The sequence below is a fragment of the Corvus moneduloides genome, chromosome 1, assembly GCF_009650955.1.
Source record: "Corvus moneduloides isolate bCorMon1 chromosome 1, bCorMon1.pri, whole genome shotgun sequence".
NCBI lineage: Eukaryota > Metazoa > Chordata > Aves > Passeriformes > Corvidae > Corvus > Corvus moneduloides.
This window is the reverse complement of record NC_045476.1, coordinates 53,276,204-53,298,190: the sequence shown is the minus strand read 5'-3', so window position 1 is coordinate 53,298,190 and position 21,987 is coordinate 53,276,204. Positions and strand designations below refer to the sequence as shown.

At 37.2% G+C, this 21,987-nt stretch overlaps 1 protein-coding gene across 5 annotated transcripts in view; it reads right to left on the bottom strand.

Annotated features, from left to right (window-relative positions):
* The window catches only part of FAM126A (family with sequence similarity 126 member A), a 47,746-nt gene continuing 25,759 nt past the window's right edge, over positions 1-21,987 (bottom strand). For 3 of the 5 annotated variants that reach the window (XM_032109818.1, XM_032109840.1, XM_032109831.1), the window contains 8 exons: positions 18,715-18,894; positions 15,948-16,028; positions 15,435-15,550; positions 15,029-15,124; positions 13,255-13,371; positions 12,409-12,496; positions 11,766-11,925; positions 1-4,390 (listed from right to left, as the gene is read on the bottom strand). In XM_032109818.1, coding sequence (XP_031965709.1) covers positions 3,834-4,390; positions 11,766-11,925; positions 12,409-12,496; positions 13,255-13,371; positions 15,029-15,124; positions 15,435-15,550; positions 15,948-16,028; positions 18,715-18,894 — 1,395 coding nt within the window. In that variant the 3' untranslated portion in view covers positions 1-3,833. Of the gene's footprint in view, positions 4,391-5,262; positions 5,558-11,765; positions 11,926-12,408; positions 12,497-13,254; positions 13,372-15,028; positions 15,125-15,434; positions 15,551-15,947; positions 16,029-18,714; positions 18,895-21,987 lie in introns of all 5 variants that reach the window. The other 2 variants (XM_032109845.1, XM_032109855.1) reach the window with 2 other exon arrangements.

Sequence of the window (21,987 nt, the reverse complement as noted above, 5' to 3'; positions counted from 1 at the left end):
TTCAAAAAAACCCAATTTATTTTACTGCCAAAATTATTAAACACTAAAAAGACAAATCTTGTAGCCTATACATTAGGAATGTAAGTTTTCATGTACAATTAAGAGAACACTTCACTGCAAAAAAGGTGAAAAACTGTGCTACTAAAACAGTGTCACATAATGAGCTGAAGAATGAAAGTGTGGCAGTTGCTTAAATCCAGGTTCTCATGTGAAGATCTACATCTATAGACTGATGCAGATATTCCACAGACTTCAGGGAATATCAAGAAATGTGCACATCTAGTCTTAGAAGTAGAATTATACAAATACAAAAGGCAATATATTACACATCTATTTACAGCACTGTAAGCCTCAAACACTGGCAAAAGGTATTTGGACAATTACATTAGAAGTTTCTAGAATTTCTCATAGAAAACCTCCTTAGAGAAAAGTGTGGCTAAAATAGCTCTGTATTTCTGTACCTTTCAAATTTGTTAGGTAATCAAGGCAATTGAAGACATTTAAATCCATTCAGAAAAGTCATTGCAGCTCTACAGCAAGTGGTTAGAGGCCATACACTTTTTGCACAAATGTTACATATTCTCACAACAAAAATAATTCTTAGCTTCAATGAGTTTTGCAAGTGTTGCTGTTCAAAGCCATCCTTGGAAACAGTGCCCTCTGATTTGGAACAGTAAGGTCAGTTCTAAACGCCAGCATTGAAACAACTTCTCTTGTTACAATGTGAGATGATTCACTCCTACATAACATTTTCCCTGCAGAATGGTGCAGCTGTGTACGTTTGGAAGGTATTCATCAGAACTACCCACTCCCAGGCAGGCTGTAATATGTGGTGTCTTAATAGGTTTCCTTTACACTGTTAGAAGACATCTACTTCTTTAACAAAGATTTTCCATTTGACAGTCTGAAGTGATTGTATAATGCTCAAACCCCCAGAGTCTGACAATTTTAGAAATATCTGCTTCCTGCCCTACTTCCCTCTCCCCATCCCTCTCCTAATCCTGCACCATGGATATTTGGACAACAAATAATTCTGCCCTCACTCTCCCTTACTGTGCCTTTTTTATTGTTTTCATTGTGAACTTTTCAATTTTTGAGAAAAGAAAGAAGCACAACTCAAAAGTTTTCGTACTCAGGAAAGAAATTCCTTAGACTGGATCAGTAGGAAGGTGTGATGTCAGCTCACAAAAACACACTCACTGGGTAATGTGCTCCAGAGACCAATACATATGTGTTTATATGAAGCCACATATGTATGGACAGAATAGTCTTTAGTACCAAGAACCTTTCATCATTTTCTCAAAAAAGCATGAAGATTTATGTTATTTCAGTTGTAGCAATACAAGCCTATGTCTTGGGTTCAAGCCAGACCAGCTGGATAAAATAAAAGGATAAACTAACTTCATTTCAACACCATTTGGCTTGTAGCCAAGAGTACTGGAAACATTATGTTGCATATCTACACTTTATGGCATTTTAGATCCTAATTTGAAATCCTAATTATTTGGAGCTAAATCTTCCTAGTATAATAAATATCTTTTATACCAATACCCAGCCTGAAAGAGTGTCTACCATGGAGGTAACAAACAATTATGAATTAAATGAAACAAACCAAAACCAGCAGAATTCTCAAAAATTCTAGCCCCTCAACACTACCTCACAACTAATACCATAACAAATATTTCTCTACTGCAATTTTATTTATTTATTCTAGTTTACGTCAAATTACTGCAATTTTTTTCCAGTGTACTCTTAGACCCTGCAAAGGATTAGGAAACTGCTGTAAGTTCTGCAGGTTGTTTCTTTCCAACATCTAGATCCAATTTCAAGAGAAGGAAGAGCTCTACATTCAGTGTGTGTAGAGACAGCCAGTGCCTACTATCAGCTGCCTAACACCCTGCTGCTGCTCGTGGTTAAGCATGTCCAGCAGCCAGATGCATGAGTCAATGTGAAACAAATGCTCTGTCTAATGTGTATCGCAGAAAAACCTATTAAAAAAGGCTAAATTTTCTACTGTAGAAAGTATTTACAAAAACAACCTCGAAGAACCAGTTTTTCTCACTGGCCAAAGTACTAAAAACTAAACAGGGTAATTTGTAGTTTATCCATTAGGAATACAAGTTTTCATGTAAAATTAGGAAAAGACTTCACTGTAAAAAGGTGAAGTACTGCATTACTGGAATAGAACAGTGTCACACAACGAAATGAAGAACGAGAAATTGTGGCACGTTCCTTTGAACTCAGGCTCTCAGGTAAATACCAACACCTACAGGCTGATGGGGTTGTTCTGCATACTTTGGTGAATTCTCACGAGTGTACACCTCCTGTCTCTGGTCTTATTAGAACAATTATACAGCTTACTTACTCTTTCATTAATTAACCAACTTATTAATTGCTATAAACCTGAATAACATTAGCTGTTTAAGTTACTTGTGCTTCAGTTTAAGTCAAAAAGAAACATCTAAACTTATCTCCAGGCAAATGGGAAAGTCTACCAGGATTTTAGTGTGTTTTTCTTACAATGTTCTTGACAATAATGGATTAACAGCTGCAGAAATCTGGACAGTTGGGAGCAACTATGCCTTAGCTCTTCATCCTGTTTCTCCATTCATAATAATATATTGTCTGTTCATCAGCTAATAACTGCTACCGGAGTGGTTTTGTCAGCTACTGCTGCTTCAGATTTTTGCATAAGAAGTTTTTAATGTCCATTTTTAATTAAAATCTCAACATTATAAAAGTTATTGTCAAATTCACTGAAGGTTAAAGGTTAGGTAAAACCTTGAACAGGTTGCTGGTTTAGAATTTTAAACTAGAAAAATAATAGATATAAAAAACCCTACGAATTACAGTGCTAGTTATATTTACATTGTCATTTCCCTTTGTGCTTGCAAGTTACTGAAAGTAAACATCCTTTGGTAGTATTCTCTTAGTCTCAAGCACGAAACTCATGTTAAGCACATTCACACTCCTGATTTGCTTGAGTCAGTGCAAAGGGCTCATATTTCTACCTAACATTGGTACATAAGCACATCTCTTCCCCACAGACAATAAAAATACTGATGACCAACTTTTCAGGGGGTAGTTTTGGAACTGATATTTAAGAATCCTAAAGCAAGAGTCTGTTGCATAATTTTTAATCTAAAGAGTGACTACTATAGCAATTGATAATAACTCCCAGCCACAAGCACTGCTGCTGTATTATTTTAGGCCCAGTTTTGAAGACACACAGGTAAACCAAAACGCATCTAAAATTGGACTTATACAGGAATAAAGACGTATGCACATTGCAACATGTACTAACTACCAATACAAAAGCCACCAGAACATCAAACACTGAAGTGATGCCTCTAGTTTAACCTTACATGTAAGCACAGCTTGCTCATGGCTAAAGTATGACAATGTTTGTTCTTACAATGCTCTTCCAAAATTGCATGACAATCCTGCAAGACTCCTCCTAAAAAGAACCCTAAGTACTTGCAGTTTTGCCTATGCCAAGTGTTAGACAAAAAGCAGAATCTGGGAGAGACGCTCTATTTGTTCCCTCATTGTACATCTGTAAGAAGCCACACACCTTGGTCAGTGACAACCAACCAATTAATGGTTGTTCAGTTGGTGAAGGTATAAACTTTTCATGAAGCTGTAAAGCTATCAGAAATTGACTCAAAGTAATTATAACTGTTGTCTATTCACTATTACTGTCAAACATGAGCCAAGTGAGAATTTATGGGTTTGAGATTTAAGGAAGTAATGTATGGCATATTAAAAAGCTTAATGTACCAATATCAGGATAAAGTCTCAGTAATTTATTTTTCATACTGGCCAATTTATTATCAATCTGTTGACAAAGTTATGCTAATACTAGGAGGTCGCTGCTGATTAGGTTGTTTGCTTAAAATAGGAAGATCTGTTCTTTCTGTTCCATATATCAAATTTTCCTCCTGAAGACTGCAAGCTGAAAACCTGTTTGCCTCTGTACCAGAGACACCACCACGATTATTTGGAACTGTGACACCACTGACCTGTTCAAAGGATTTACTAAACACAGTAGTGGTCGTTCTGGCCAGGCTATGGCTGCCAGGCTTAGGCAGGGACTGGCTGGTTGTCAGTGTCAGTCTCTTCAGAGAGACAAGCTCTAGATTCTCACTCATGGCTCTCTGAGTTTGTTTTCGTGATAAGTGCTCTCTGCAGGTTTCCCCTTCTTTTTCTTTTCCTCCAGGTTTGCTTCCTCCAGACCTTCTCTGACTCTTCCCTAAGAGGTTCTTGCTGCTCATGGTGCTGCTGTTAGATAGGGCAGACTGACTCGTACTGGAAGTAGCCCTGGAGTAAAACCCTTCATCGGTTTCAGATACTTCTATCAGTTCTTCTTCAATTGCTAACTCAGAGTTATCTGTATGATAGAAACAGAAATAAAAAATTAGCAATTGACTGTCTCACAAGCATCGATTTTACATATTGCTCAATTTTGGTATTTATAAGCATGAAGCCATAAAGCAATAGAACAGAGAACAGAAGACAACACTTACCTATTCCATGACATATTGGAATTAAGGTTCATTAGGATACAGAGTTACAGCACGTAATGCTGCATTAACTACAACAAAAAGCATGCCCCCAATCTCATTTTGTTGTGATTTTGAAAGGGAAAAAAAAAAGAAATGCAGTCTTGTTAATTCATGCAGGAAATTAGAAACTTAGAGATTAGAAAGTACCATACACAACAAAAAAAAAGTGTAAATCTCATTTTGAGCAAGTGATCCACTACACAATTTGGCAAAGCTTGTTAATTACAGAGGTATGTGATCAATGCCCCAGGACACCCAATATGGCACCTGCATGTTTAGCAACCCCAAGAATGCTTTAGGACTGAAAGGTCACTCTCTGCATCACAGGTCTGGTGGTACCAGCTGGAAACTCAAGCACCACATGAGATCTCCAGTACAGCGTGAAAGGTAGAATTTGGGAAATCTGAGTTACATAGCAAGATACCTTTTACATCCATTTTGATGGATTTTTCATACCATTGATCACTGGATTTTGTAAACTCAAATAAATATGCTTAATAAACTCAAAGGTATGTTGAGTCTTGGTGTATTCTCTCCAGATTAAATAGATCTACTTGTAAGTATGTCGTTATCATCTGTGGCACAGACAAAGCTGTGTGCAATACATGCAACTGTGTTATTACGCATGCAAATATATTAACTGCATACTTTAATTCTTGAAACATGCAGCAGTGACCCTTTCAATCAACAGCAGTACCTTAGAGTGCAGCTACAAGTGCTCTGCTAAAACTGCACTCTGCCAGATGAGTTTATTCCATCCTCCATCATTTTTCTTACAGATTTTTGCCTCCTGATTTCTGGCATGCTTTTGCTGTCAGTTCTAGGATCTGTAGCTGTTTCCTGTACTCCCTGTAAATGCTGAACATCATTCTCTGCTAGAGCTCTGCTCTTTTCCCCATTCCCGGTCCTTTCTCCAGCCACACTTGTGACACTAATCTCAGGTATGATAAAGTTGCCCAATTCAGTAGCATCATTACCATTCTCTGGTTGTTCTAGAATTAAAGATGGATAAGAAAAAAAAACAAACAAAAGATGTCTGAAACAAAACATGAAACAAAAGCCAATAGATACAGATGACTTAAGCATTATAAATTAAAGCAGATGTACACATATTAACCTCTTGTTAATTAGCAACATTAGCAAGTATGGAATTTTGCTTTATTTCTAAAGTTGCAGTCTTCAATCTTCCAGTTACTAGCCTGCACCACATACTGGAAAGGCCCACACTTGGTCTTTCAAAACTGAAATTTCTGAGGGTCATGAATCAGATTAACAGAAACCAAAGAACAGTTCATAATTCCCTTTTATGACTATACTCTCTGTATCACCATGCTAGAGTGAAACTTGCTTTTACAATGAAATGGCATATCAACTTCATGTATTACCATTCAAGACTAGAAATTCTACACGTACAATGTCACGATGCTGCACCACGGTCAGCCTCAAAACTAACAGTAAAACAACTAAGCCAACTCAAGCACACTTTGACTTCCATTTTCTTCCTACATTTCAAAAAACTATATTCAACCAGAAAGATATTTCTGGATACCCCAGAAAAACTAGTGGAGAAGAACGCTGTGGCACAGAACTTGACAAGACTAAAAATGCACAGCTCAGAATAAAGCTCAGCTGAATCTCTGTTTTATTTGTAATGCAGCTCTTTCAGACCAGAGGATTAAGTAAGGACCACCCAGACTACACTTCCAGTCTGCTACTGCACATGACAGAAGCTGGCAGCACATTGAACTGACAGTATAAGTCCAAAACCAGAGGAATTTACAATGAGATGATTTTTCACAGTGGCAGCTCTAATGCTTTTAAGTCGAGGGGATCCCCTCTTCCTCCTGTCCCCTCACTGAAGACTCTTGTGTAGGCACAGTGTACTTCTAGGTCAGATGGGCTCCAGCACTGGGCTTTTCACTACCTTTGTGCTGTCTGCACTGACCACAACTGAGCCAGAACGTTATTCTGGCAGGCATGGACATCAGTGTCCCCTGGTGTAAGAGCTATCCCTTTATTTTACCTGAAAATTCTAATAATCGTAAGTCTTTCTAACTAATCAATGACCAATGAAAGCATCTATTTAACAAGCTGCACTATCCAAAGGAAATTACATTAATAACTGATGCTATTTGCCACTAAATTCCTGGTATTTGGGAGGAAACTCAAAATAAATCCATTTACTCCTAACAGCACTTTCTGCAAAAGTCTTCTATTGTTAGTAGCAAAGGTAACAAGGAGCACCATGAACTGCAATAGTAATGATGTGAATAAACAATTGTGATAACGATACCGCCATCAAATATAGTCTTTTTTTCCTAAAAACACAGGAGCAGAAAGGTTAGTGAGGAGAGAAGACCAATGCTCTGACTGGCCTCAGTGCTCTAAATTCACCAGGGTGAAGAACATGTGCCTTGCCTATGGCAATTTTCAGAACTCCTTCCTGCTGCCCCAGAGAGAGAGAAGGACGGAACAGAGTTTAACTGTCAGTCCCTTCCCCACCAAGGGCAGAGAAGCACCAATTATCCAACTCCAAAGAAAGAAGACTCAGAGCACACAGCAGAAATCAGAAAAACAAGAAGATTGGTTTTGTTTTGTAAAAGATTCTGTATAAAAGCAAACACAGTTATTGTTATTTGGTGGTGTGCATTTCTAAATGAAACATCTTGCTGTGGTATCAGCACTTTACCCACCATTGCTGCATTCCCACAGCTGTGTAACCATTGCTACAATGAACTGAGGAAAAAAACCCCAAAAATTAAGTTTTACTCATTATCATTACATCTAAAGGAAATACACCTTTCTCCAAGTTTAACTGACTACAGGAGGAAACTAATGGAAAAAATGGGATGCTGGGTATCTCAGCTCCCATTAACACTGTCCACCATAGCAGCTACAGTCTCTGGGCAGGGATAAGACTACACAATCCATGCCCTTTAGAGCAGCAAACTCTCTTTATTTTACAGCTCTTAAAACCATCCAAACCAAACTCTCAGCTTCATAGTGCTTGGTTGCGAAGATAACACTGCTTTCAAGCTGGACAGCTCTGGGGGTCTAGCCTTGGAGAGAGAGATATTAATACCCAGTGCACAAGGTAATGTAGCAAAAGAGAAAACCAAGGACATTGCTGGATAGTGTAGAGACAAAACTGAGTAATTATGTCAGTTTGAATGTTAACATAAATACACCCATAGCAGTTGAAGGAAAATGAATTTGGTGCCACATTTCAGAATGCTTTGAGTAGTACAATCAACCCTGAAAAATGCATTTCATGTTTGCTAACTGCTAAAACTTAATTCAAAATTACAGTCTACCTTTTTACTACACTTGCCTAGATTATTTACCTCAGTCTGCAAAGGCAAACTGCCCATTCAGATTGTAATTCAATTTTAACTCCCACAAGCTCAAGCTGCATGTCCTGCACAACTGTGTTAGCATATTTAATTAGCATAAAAGCATCAGGCTTATACCCCAAGATTAGCATTAATTTCAGATTCTTGCAAGTTACAATTATTTCAGGAATTAATACTGTTTAAAAAAAAAAAAAGTAAGAAAATTCCACAGAGAGAATTCAAAGACTAGTATTTCTAAACCCTGTGTGCTACATGGAAGTCAATTTCTGCAATGAAGAAAAAAGTAACTTCTTGTCCTTCTTTGCTAGTTGACGTCTTTGTTCTTGTGTCACTATCTTACCAACATCTGGTTAGCTCTTCTCAGCCTGTTACATCAGAGTGTTTCTGTTACACACACCTCTACACGCAAGAGCTAATGCTCCCCTTCCGCTGTGATAATTTACAGGCAATCCAACAGCACTAAATAATTTGTTGCTAAGTAGTGGCTAGTATCAGCTCACTCTATAAATGCTACCCATTTGTGATTAGATGGATCCATTTTGCAAATCACCCTCACCTTTAGTACCTCTAAGGTACCTACCTACCTATCTGTAAAGTCTGAATTCACAATACTAATTGAATTTAAAAAGTCCTTTTAAGTAACTTGCTCTTAATGAACAAATTACAGGGTTAAGTATCACAAGAGGAGTCAAGCTTTATTCAAAACTTACTTCAATCTAGAGTTCTAGCAAAGGCTAGCAAGATCTAATGTCTGAAAACTTTTATAGCAAAATCAATTATTTAAAAGATAAAAAAAAGCCCATGCTTCTCAGCTGGAAATGTGATTCACTGGGATTCTTCTATTTTATTTTACACAAAATTAGTGACTGAAAATTGCTGCCCTTGCTTCCCCAAGAGATAATTTGCTTCATCAGATCTCCAAGTCCACATAATGTATAACAACAAATACCTCTCAGCTGTCTCCTCTGACTTCCTAATCCATTTAGACTCATTTTTATTATTTTAAAAATAAGAATAACCCCCCAAATACATTTTTCCCCTTACACTGTGAGAGAGAGAGAGAGAGAGAATAATGGTCAGGAGGTGCAAGGTGTGTCATCTAATTTCTACCAATTCCAGTATTCATTTTAATTCAAGCAAGGATCTCTAAGCACAAGCCTTGTTATTCTTTCTGCACGCCGACCCTGAAGATGTATTTCGTATCCTTCTTTCCTCAGGAATTGTGTGGCACTGAATTCGGAATTTTGAAAATGGGTTACCATCCACTCGGACTTTAAAAAGGCCTTCTAAGTCACAAACCAAAGTTTTGTTAAGATTTTATAATGAAAATTTTGAGGAGATTAGCCGAAGTGATTTACGCATGGAACATTTACCATTTGAAACAACACAATTGGCAGTCACTTAGCTAGATACCACAGATTCAGCTTTGGACTCTAAATTAGCCTAATATTTGCATAGGCTTCAAATTTACCACTACTCCCACAACCTGCCACACATTCCACTCCAACCCACCCTAACACCAAGTGATTTTCTTCCTCTTCATTAAATCCTCCACTGTTGAGACAAATCTTGCATTTTCCCAGAAACCCAAACAAAATGTTCACACGAGCTGTTTTGAGAAAGTCCTTCAATCTTCATCCCTGAACATTTGACTACTCCTTGCTTGGATCACCCTAACTAGATTATTGCTGTTTCTCTCAACTTGTCCTACTTTATAAGACTCTTATAAAACACAGCATTCCACCCCACTTCTGAGTTCAACTGGCATTCTCATTTCCCTTTCACCTTACTGTTATTTCCTGCAGGGCACACTTGTCCCACACTTTTTTCCTTGAACTTCACCAAGCCACACTCCCTGCAAGGAGGCAGTAACTGTAAAAACTTCTCTATTTCTGTATTTGCTGAAAATTTTGCATTCTTATAAGGATGTCTCCAATACTCATTTTGTAACATTTTGGTCTCCTGTAAACACAAAGGGAACGTTTATTTTAATACACTTTCAATTTCTCTGGATGAGCTAGCACTCAGTATCTCTGCTCTGTGTTACCCTCCACCATCTCATTTGAACAAGCATCAAAACCACTCAAAAATAATACCTAACAAAATTGCCAAGCTTCAGATGACGTTTGTCCATTTAAAAGCTAAGATAGCATACAGTTCTCTTGCATCTGGTCAATAGTCCGTGCTTAATAAATTTAAGGCTGAAGAAAGAAAAATAAAATGGTCCTTAGCAGCCTTGAGATGTCAGTAATGACCTGCTACTCCAACTCACTAAAGACACTAGTGTTTTGCTCCTCTGGTTTGTCTGATAGTTTTAAGCAGTTTTTGATTAATTGAAATAAAATTTGGTTATTTTACCTTTCTTCTTTGTCCTTCCCCCCCTCTGGCAGCTTACTATTGGTACTACCACCACAAATGTGTTCTACCACCAAGCATTTCTCAACCCTTACCTGAATTACCTCTTGGCCAATTTATGACAAGTAACTTGGCAACATTTTTCTAACTGAACTGTCCATATGCTACAAAAGCTCACAGACTACACATCCTACAGAAATTTTAATGGTACTAAAAAATCTTCAGTGAACCTATTAGAAAAGCAGTCTTATCTACACTCACACACTTAGCCTATTACTAGGATTACAATCCCAAGAGAACAGGCCAATTCTGATCACTGGTCCAGCAGCTCTTCCTTCACCTGAAGGTGGCAAGGGTAGTGAAATACAACATTTAGACTCACAGCATCTCTTGCTGGTACTGCTGCTTCTGCAGTACATTCGGCACCACTTTTTCCTGCTTTTCAGCCCAGACTTGTGTTCTGCTTTGTGGAAGCCCTCACACTAGTTTGCCCAAATACATAGGTTTTGGCTGGAACGGAGTGAATTTTCTTCACAGTAGCTGGTATGAGGCTGTGTTTTGGATCTGGGATGGAAATTGTGTTGATATTTTGTTGATGCAGGGATATTTTTGTTATTGCTGAGCTGCACTTGCACAGATCCAAGGCCTTTTCTGCTCCTCATCCCACCCCACCAATGAGCAGGCTGGGGGTGCATAAAAAGGTGGGAAGGGACACAGCTGGGACAGCTGCCCCCAACTGACCCAAGGGGTATTCCAGACCATGTGACATCATACTCAGTGTATAAAGCTAGGGGAGGAAGAAGGAAGAGGGGGGATATTTGGTGTTTGTCCTCCCAAGTAACTGTTAGGCATGATGGAGCTCTGCTTCCCTGGGCATGGCTGAACTCCTGCCTGCCCATGGGAAGTGGTGAATTAATTCCCCATTTTGTTTTGCTTGCAGGCACAGCTTTTACTTTATCTCATTAACTGGCTTTGTTTCAACAAGATTTCTCACTTTTACTCTTCCAGTTCTCTCCCCCATCCCACTGTAGGAGTGAGTAAGTGGCTGTATGCAGCTTAGTTGTTGTGTGGGGTTAAACCACAACACCAAAACATTGTAATTTATCCCTCTACCCTTAATTCCAATTTTTATTTAAGTACTTTAAGACAGATGATGTTCTGTGATAAAGCTGTTAAATATTTACTTTGCTTCAAGTACTAGAAACTACTTTCCAAAAGAAAGCAGGAACATCATTTTCAAAGAGAGCAGTAATTGTGTACACCTCCCTTTAACAAAAAGGGTTTGTGTGTGCTGCATTTTTTTTTAACCATGGTTAAGTAAATAAACAATATACTTCATCTGAACTGTATTGAGATTCCCATTCACCAGTCAAGAAAATAAAATTCTCCAAGTTGCTGCTTGCCTATAAGCAATAAATATGTGAAATAATAAAATTCTCAATATTCTTTTAAAACCATGGGAAAAGAATTCATTGCAAAATGTGTTTCTTACCATGCCTTTTCCATCTATGCCCTCTTATAGACATGCTAGTCACTGCATTTCTTGATATTCTGGATGAAGTAGGTGTAATTTCAACCTGAATACATCTTGTACCTTCTTTACTAGATTTCATGGCACCCTGAGGCAGTGAAGCTTTTATTGCATTAGCAACCTAGAACAGAAGAGATGCACTTAAGTTCTTATCACAAAGGTCCAAGAATTCTGTTGGAGATTCTTACTATTTCAAGAAGAATACTCTGTACAATTCCAATTTATGGTCAAAAAGCACGCCCCCCTTTCGCATGGCCTATAAAGAATGCTGACTGCAATTAGCTCTCAGAACTAATACTTCCCACTTTCTTAAAACAAAGGTTCTAGTTTCCAGAAGTGGCTACTCCTTCAGAGTTCTGCTGCACTATTATCTTAGTTCTGAAGGCTCAGAAGTGTTCTACTGAAAACAGCTTGGTCACTAGGAAACATGACACCGTAATTAAGTGGAGTGAAAAGCCCTGTGTAGTGTGGGCACTTACAGATCGAGCTGTGTGCACAAGCACAGATTTAGGTTCCTGGTATCATCTTGTATCATGCATGTTCACAGGAAGCATTTCCCAAGCTAAAAATTTTACTCAACAAACTGCTGAAATAAAATACCTACCAGCAGAGGTTCTGGATACAGTTCAAGCTGTGCTCTATACAAAACGTCATCCATAGCTTTACGAGCCAGATCCCATTCTCCATTATAACTGCAAAGGTAAAATTATACATAATAATAAGCATCAACAGATCAACCTTCTTGGTCACAAAGCCCTCACATATCTGCTGTTCCTTGAGAGTTCAGTTTAGAGGATTGGAACTACTTGTGTTTGTTAGCAGTAAGCTTGCTATTTAGAGAACTTTGAAGTAGCATCTTCAAAACTTCAAACTTTGAAGTTTTATTTTCACTGGCCATTCCAAGCAGTTTAAGAATTGTATTATTAGCTGTTGATCAGCTACTCATGAAATATTCTGAAAAACAAACAGGAATTTTTAATATTACTCCACCTTTTGAGTATTCCTGTATTACTAGTCTCCAAGTATTTCAGTTACTAAGAAAGTAATTAAGAAAGAAACTAATTTCACATATTAACATGACTATCAAATGGTAGATGACATCAGCATTTCATTAAAAAAAAAATAAAACCCCTTTTCTATAATTAGACTGACGTCAAAACTAACCATGCAAAGATGTGGACAGCAGACAATGGCTGGAAAAGGCTTTTTACAGTATTTTCTTCCCATCAGCAGTTACACCTATCGAGTGCTGCTCTAACCATCTTTCCCAGCATGACACAGGTAACTTCATCCAGCTACTGTCTCTTCCCAAGGACCTTACCACTAGACACAACATCTGCCCACTAGAAAATGAAATGGCCCCAAGGTAGCATGTCTGAACAAGTACACAAATTAGGCTGGCATTTCTCTATCTTGTATGCATATTAGAAAAAAAAAAACAACAACTTACAAGGCATAATAGATCCCTGTTAGCATTTGCACCATGAATTCAGATGAAACTGGAATCCTGCTGTTGACTCCCTTGTACTTTCTCACTTGTTGGCGAGGATATCCACAGACACAAATTCTAAAGAAATCATACAGTTGTCATTAGTAAGTACTGTGGAACCACCTTTGTGGTTTATGTACTTTCAATACTTCACCAGTGTTGATTAGTTTTTAGAACCCTTGAGTTACTTCTTCTAAAAATGCAAGAATGACATACAAGTAAGATAACATTCTTATGAAGAGAAACTTAGTAACTGCCCCAATGCAAAAAAATTTGGATTTACTACTTGAGATCAGCACAAAATACTTTGTGCTGTAGTTTTCATATTGACAATCCATGTTTGTAATTTAGGAAAGTGATAAAAATTGAATTAGACTTACTAGAAGAAAGCACATTCATTGTAGATCTTAAAGAAAAATCCCTAAATTCCACATTACTCAAACCAATTAACAGAGTTATTCTTTATCTTTAAATAGCAGAATATAAATTCCACCACATCCAAACAAGACACTTAAAAATATTCTGGACTTCTGACACATATTCCCCATATTCTAACATGCTGTCTATTCTAATATGCTGTCAGGGTAAGATTTTCAGTAAGCAGAGAAACAAGAATGACAAAACCAGTCAGGAATGAAGAACTATGAAAGAAGTTAAATTGTATAGCATTAAATAATTCAGTACCCAAACATTCAGCATTTTGAAGTAGAAAGACTTGCTTGCATCTACTGATAACTTGCTTGTGGTTTTTTTGGATGCTTTAGAAATTATTTATTCCAAATACAATCAAAACTTAATCAAGCAGAATAAGCAACATCAGCCTCCTTTCCTCAATCCTTAGCTTCTAAACATGTTTTACCTCATATTTTAGAGCAGTTTATCTAACAGAGATCTTGTAAAGACTCTTGTAAATATTGCCAAACACTCCAAGGTCTCTTGCCTCCTTTGAAGAGAAGGAAATCTTGCAGGCAAAACATTATCATCCTTTAGTTGTGAGAGAACTACGAACTACAACTAGAAGAAAGTTGCTGCAGTTGACTTCTGGGTCTCTTGGGTTTCCTGGGTTAAGGAGAGCATTCTAATTTTTCCCTTAACCTACAGTCCACTTTTGAAAATCTAGAGACAAACATGTTTACTACCCGTTTCTCTTATTTGAAAAAAGAAATTGATCAAAAAATAGGCACTGTAATTAAAGCTGAGCTGTTTTGTTTTGAGGTCGGGGTGGGGGGGTGTTGGCGTTGTTATTTTGGTTTTTTGAAGCAACAGCTGATTTTGGAAATGCTCAACGTATCCATAAAAATTAATGTATTTTTAGTTTTAACACCTACTATAATTTCAAGAAAGTTTCAACCTGCACAGCATCCAAATTTATTTAGCAAACTTGCAATGCAAAATACACCACAATTTTAAAAAATGTTTCTGGTTTTCTTTAGTTAACAGAACTACAACTGCTGTTATTAGAAAAAAAAACAGTTCCCTTTGACTTCTCCTCTTAAGGAAGAAGCTTAACCTGCATATAAACCAGGTTATTGTTCCCCCATTTTGAGATCTCAACCCAAAGTTACATAAGAGATACTTCAATAGCAAATAATGCAACTGTAAACACTTATGAAAAGAAGCCAAGTTTAAAAGCAGCCTTTGGGAACTTGAAGCTTGTTTTTATAGAAAAAGTCCAAACGGATGGCCTTTCAAGTTGGAAATGCCATTTTAAGTGTAAACAACCTACAGAAATTACCTTGAACAAATCTGACACAATGACTGAAGAGACATTGCAGGCATGTAGCTTAAGGCAGCATTGTAACAGAGCAGAAGGAAAGTCAGCACTTCAAACCTGGGATTTGAAAGAAACATTGGAATTCCATTACCAATTTTATTCTTTAAAAGAAAACAAGTTTACATGGAATTTTTAAGAGTTATTTGAACAGATTTGGCATTGCATTTCAATAAAATCAAAAACTGCGTAAGCTTTTCCTCTACATGCCCTGCTGGATCTTTCTGCATCTACATTTACACGTGTTTAAATGACAAAACATGACAAAACACAACATACACCTATTCTCCTTCAGTCTACAACTATACTAAAAATTAGAAGCTCAGATCCATTACGGACCCTCAAACAAAATCTTGTGATACAATTTCACCTGTTCTGGGCTGTCAGCATCTCCCTCTGAGGATGAGGTCCACTGTACACAACCCTGGACAAGCCATGCTGTGACAAAGCTCCTTCAGTGAGAGCCATGGAGCCAATGCTGGAAGGCTAAAGGAAAAAAGGGTCATTCAGAGCACGTCCACCTTAAATCTTGCTATAATGCAAGTGAAAATAGACAATAATAAGCGTCACCATATTTATGTATAAATTTTCAACAGGTTTAAGGTTATCTGACTGTTTAGAGAAGTCATTTTACACCAGATAAGGTATATGGCTTCAGAAAAAAAAACAAAAACGTACTTGCTGCACGGGTATTGGAATTATGACTATTCAATCTTGGAAAGGCCTCAGAGACCAGTCAGCAGTACTCAGAAATCTGACAAACATGTTCCTATGTCATCATACAACATGTTAAAACTACTTTTCACTTTTGCTCTTAACAAACAGGCCTCCAAAGCATACTGCCCTTCTCAATCAGGAATTTCACTTTGTAGGTGTTACTTACTTCATGATAGACAGAAGGTTTGGACAAAGATGGAATTGTGAAACTCAGCACTTTGCTATGTCCCTCTTTGTCAACTATCTCCTGAAAAATACAGGAGATACCAATGGTTACACTGTACTACAGAAAACAGACATCCAAAAATGTTAAATGCTATTATAAGGACTGATAGGGATACTGTAACAACCCAAGCTGCAAGCTGGAAATTATCTCTCGATTTGCTTTCTATCACAGCACATTTTGTTTGTTTATGAAAACTCTTCAAATAACTAGCCAAGGGGCACATCCATTTGCATGCATAATCCACCTTAAAAACAATAACAGTAAACATCATGTTTAAACAGCATTATCTTTCTTTAATTATACACTATTTACTAATTGTGAAGGTTAACAATCAATAGTTCTGTTCTGAAAACTATTAACCATCAAGTAATCACTCTACGAGTAATTTGTTTTAGAAATATTACAGCTCTGGAATGATGGCAGCCTCATATGGTTTGACAGCAGCAGACCACAGCATTTGCAAAAGCCCAAGTCTGGTAACTCTCTATGGAATTAAAAGAAGCATGGATGCAAAGCTTTAGAGAAGCTACTTTCCTGAAAGATACCACCACAGTAGTAGACTAAAGGGTAAGGCAAAACAAGATGTGGTTTTGCACCACAGAAGAGCACTGGAGTATTTCAAATTAAAAACTTCCAAAGATCCAAAGCAGACTTGACCAGTAACAAACACCACACGCTAGATTTTACTTTTCTCTTCTCTAATTTTCAGCAGCTGATTTCATATATCCAGAAGCAATAATTAGAGAGAAGTTTCAGTGTCTCCTAACGCCCATGCCTTGGGAAGGCTGGAGGTCTAGCTTCACATAGTAATTATTAAATCTCCTGTCTTAAAAGAAAATATGAAGTGGTAAAGGAAGACTGAAAAGGATCAAAAAGGCACAAAGAGCTGTTTCTTCTGAGAAGCTGCACAGCTCCTCCACTTTCCACATAAACCACTAATACTTTAGTTTTTAATATTGTTCCTGCATCAATGTGGAAAAGATGTTCCTCAAAATATAGGAGAAAGGAAAAGAAAATGGCTACATCCAAATTTCTAAATTCTAAAAATATTAATATTTGTATTCTTCATTCTAATCAGATTTGTAACTAAGTTTCAGGAGTGCATTTCAAGATCTGAAGTGTATTAAAAAAAGCCCTGAAAACTACAGCTATGAAAGCAAAAATTTTCAACTGCATGCACTACCACAGTCCCTAAGCTGAAGGTAGAACAAACCAGTTCATGATCTCAAGGTTCAGCCACAATAATTCCATGCCCCTCACGATGTAACCAATTTAAAATTATTCTAAGCAGTATTTTTCATTTTTTGTTTTCCTTCAGTAAGAAACTGCAGGACTCCAACTGAACATGTTAAGTTTCCAAGAGTCCACCGTACGTATTTACATAGGAATTATTATTTATATTAGGCTTCGTATTTCCTCGGTTTTGAAAACATAAAAGTAGTTGGTTAAAGAGAAAATAAGTATCTAAGCAGGTCACCTACTACCTTTTCAACCTGTATACTAAAGAACAATACCATCATGATTGTTTCTGTTATAAATTTTATACAACATCAACAGCAGGGAAGAAGTCAGCGTGAGTACTGTGGCACTGTTTTACCAGAAGCATTCATTATGTCTTAAAGCAGAATGGGGAAAAAAGTTCACAAAAGTCACACTGATCTACACCTTCCTAGAGAAGCTTGCTGTGGAATTCTTATGACCCGGGGCAGCTGGAGATGGAAAGCTGAGTTACTAATTGAGAAAGAAACTGTTCACAGCTAAGAGAGGATGTTACCAGACTGGTTTCAAGCTTAACTGTAAATGTAATCTCTTCTGGGAGAAAAACAAGTGATTACAGCCACATCCATGAACCATCTTATTATTCCATGACTTCATCATGGATATAAAGGAGTGAATCGCCTTAAGGCATAAGATAAGATCAAAAGCTTTTCAGGAACGTTCTTCTTGTCAGATAACAGGCAGGAAGCCTGTACTCTGCCTCAAGAGGAGTGGAACAGGGCTCAGGTCTTTCAAATTAGACTCCTGGGTGAAAAAAACGTTTTCACCTGCTTGGTGAAGACACCTGTGATTATTTCTAGAAGATGGATAGCAGCTGCCTTCTCCACATTTTCAGAATGAGGAGACTTGAAGTTCATCACTATTTCACTTCACAAAAAGCCTTCCTAAAACCACCAGAAGAAACTACACTAACAAGAACTCCAACAGACATAATAAAACACTAAGTATTTTAAAATAACCATAAAAAGACTAAAATATGGTGCTTTTAAGGGTTCCTTATTAATTCTGTTCTTCAAAGCACAGATATAGCAACAAACACGATATTTTCATGTAAAATATTTTTTAAATGTCAAGGTTATTTCAAAATGGAGACCTTTAATTTCTCAAAGCTAAGCAATCTGTTCAGCAGTCAAGTATTAGTTGAATGTAATTTTCTTGTGGTTTTAGTCTAGATAGTCAAAATATCCCAGAAAATACAGGCAACAATTTCAAAAGCAGTGCCTCGAAAAGTTCTCAAGCAGAATGTGAGTTTAATCACCATACCAAGAAATAAGTAATAAAAAATTTAAGAACCACAGAAGGAGCAGAGAAAATATTGACCAAAGAATGAAAGTTCATGTTGTAGATTTCTGACGGACACTAATTTGAAGAGTTGAGACTGAAATAATCACTTCATTTCAATTCTGAAACAAAATCTTGAAATACAAACCAAGTTATAAACTCCTAGGAGAAGAGCCTCTATGCATCCACTGCTCTGCAAATCTCTGCTGGCTGAGACAGCAAGATAGCACCACATCAATTCTGGCAGAAACTGCAGCGTAAACCGTAGCAATTGTTCCTCACCACTGCGATAGAACTCAAAGAGCTGATGGCAAACTGGCTCCAGAAGCTGAAATACAAGTTACAATTGCGAATGAATAAAACATTACAAAAATCTGCAACTTTGTCTGCATCAATCCTTTAGCCAAAACTGTAAACTGATAAAAATGACATTTTATTTATTAGGGAGTGACTGATACAATAACTGCTCAAGTCACCTTACAAACCTTCATGCTCATAGCGTACTTTTGGATGATAAACGTAAAGCCATTCATCCCATGTGAATAAAAAATTCCAGTGGCTGCTTTGCCTCATTTTTGACTCACTTTCTCCAGCCTCAAAGGCACAAATAGAGGATAGTTATCACACACCTCATACCATGCACTCAATTTCTCTAATATACAGGAAAAATACCTGAACAAAAGGTCACAAGGTCAAAAAATACACAAAAATTGCTAGAAGCTTTACCCACCTAGTGACAAGAGCCGTATAACACTTAAATTCCAAGTATTACAAAAACTTACTACACAACAGAATTAGTTTATTTTCCCACTCTCATTAAAATCTTCTAGAAGCTTCAATGTATTTATACATTTGAGACAGAAATGGGAAGCTCAAGAGTAATTTTAGAATCAAATTTGTTAAGCTAAGATACAAATGGATGTAAAACACTGAACTGGAAGTAATGCACTGAGCTAGATCAAGTTAAAAAAAGATTTTAAAACAATGATGCTATCAGCCTGCACTGTGTCCCTGGATTTAACGTGCCTTCTTGTGCTACCACCTACCTCTGCTATAAGGATGAAGCACTGTGTTAACCACCACATGTCAATGTATGGAAATTAGGAGATTCCCTAATTTTCTCCAGTAAGAAAATATTGTCAAATCAGCAGGTACTTTCAAAGCCAGCTGAACTACTAAACTCAGTTCTGCTATTTGTCTAGGTCACAACTTTAGTTTTAGTATAGTAAGTTTGTAGGAAAAATAAGGAAGCAAATTCTATATTCATCCCTTTATTGAAGCAAAGGAGGTAAAATGACCAGAAGACCGTGCTAGAAAAATACCTGCTTGCTTTCTTAAGCTTTTCCTCCTGAACACAAAAAAAAGTCAAGTCAACATTTCTTAACTCCCAAAGTTACTTCTGAAACTTAAAGATCTTAGCAGATTTGAGTTCTTTTTTAAGAAGTAATCTGGGACAATCTGATCCATTCTAAAAAAAGAGGAACTTTTAGCTTCTGAGAGATATAGCTTCACTTAGGGAAAAACCATCTCTGAAAAATCTACAGTAAAGGCAAAAAAGCCATGCTGAGCTAAATTAGTCACCAGTTTTAAGAGCAGTACAGCAACGATCCTTCTAGAAAACTTTACCAGCAGATCTGCATTCCATCTTCAGCTTACATTTTTCACACAATTTGCATCCTTCCCGTAATGAAGTATCAGCTCTGAATGATGTGTTTGAACTTTAAAAGGCACATAAATAGCTGTGAAAGGTATCCATGTTTACATCGTTATCTCACTTGAGACAGCTTTGTATCAGCACATTTAATGCGTAATCAGTACAAAACCAGGTTTTCTTCCTCAAAATGCCACCACATGCTACAACCTAATATCAAAACACACTAATGACTGTTGCTGTTTCAAGATACCATTTTGAACTGCAAAGTTCTAAAAGGTATGAGACATTTTTTAATGCTGGAACAGAAGAATGTCCAAGCAATTTCATCCCTCGTCCTTTTAAGCTGCACCCAAGTGTGTTAGACACTCCAAACGCTTGCTGTTTCCTAATGCAAATGCCTGCATGGCTCCTATCTAAAAAGACAGCAAGAGTGTTTTAAGTAAAAAGTAGAAAATCTTCAATGTTTGAAGAAAAACCTGTCACATATTTATTTAATTATTTTTTACTGTTGGGAGTTTTTAGTCAGTTATAAGTCCTTTAAATCTTCTCATCTTCTGAAGACTCTCCCTTCATTGAACTACCTTTTTCACCTAGTAGTGGCCCAGGAACCTCAAAAGTAACTAACATAGTCTATGCAGCTACTATGCAGTGGATGTTAAACAAGTAGTACATTTATCTTACAAATGGGTAATTAATTTTTTGGAAAAGCAAGCCAAAACAACCCATATGAAAAGAAAATATGAACTAGCAGGAAAATGCAGTTACAGAGGCAAATACACATGATTACTTTTCAAATGCTTAAAAAAAAGAACACATCCATCCCGCAAAACAAGATGAATGACAATTTTACAGTACTGATAATTATTATAAGTACATATATTCGAAGGTGTACAAATGGGGTTGTTTGTCCACTTTTAAACCCAGCAGTATTTGTAGTGTTGAGGCATTAATCCTTACCCTTTGCAGCACACATCCATGAGATAAGAGAGGACAGCAAGCTGACATTACACAATGCAGCAAACAGATCTCAAAGAACAGTTAAAAGATATTACTCTTCTTTTTAACTGCTAGTTTGTAATTATTTTCACAATGTGGAAAGATCCAAGTCGCCTCTTCCACAAAATACCAGCTACTTGGGGAACAGCCCAAAAAAGATGTTAGGACTTTTTCCCAAGACAGCCCAACACTCAGTGTCAGCACCGGCTTTTCATTTCAATTCAAAGTCTCACTAACAGAGAAATACCTTGCCCCTGGAATTATCCCAAGAACCTTTTCAAGCAGAATTAGCAGCAGAATCCTGCTGCTAAGGCTCCTGAGAAACCTAGTGATAGCCAGAACTAGTAAGAAATCAAAGAACATATGAAAGTATTAATTAGGCTATCAACAGGGAGACTCATCTGATTAATTTACATTTTGATACATATTCTGAAGACCAGACAGGCTTGACTCAGTAGTTGGAATGACTCAGAATGCCTTTCTGAGCAGCAAATTAAAATTACATTTGTTCTTTGCTGGACAACCTGGGAGTTTCACTATCAGCATTCTCTCTAAAAGCATTAACTGAAAGCATTTTATCCTCTGACCTTTAGTATTTGCATAATCTCAAACTTTGGAAAGATGCCTTGGGTCTTTTCAGAAGAGGAATCAAGGATTTGGTGCAATTTTAAAATAATGCACAAAAGGATTTCTGGATGGTAGAAAGCAGTTAACAACACACAACTAAACTCAGCTCAGGATGTTCTGAACACACCTGGACACTTTAAAACA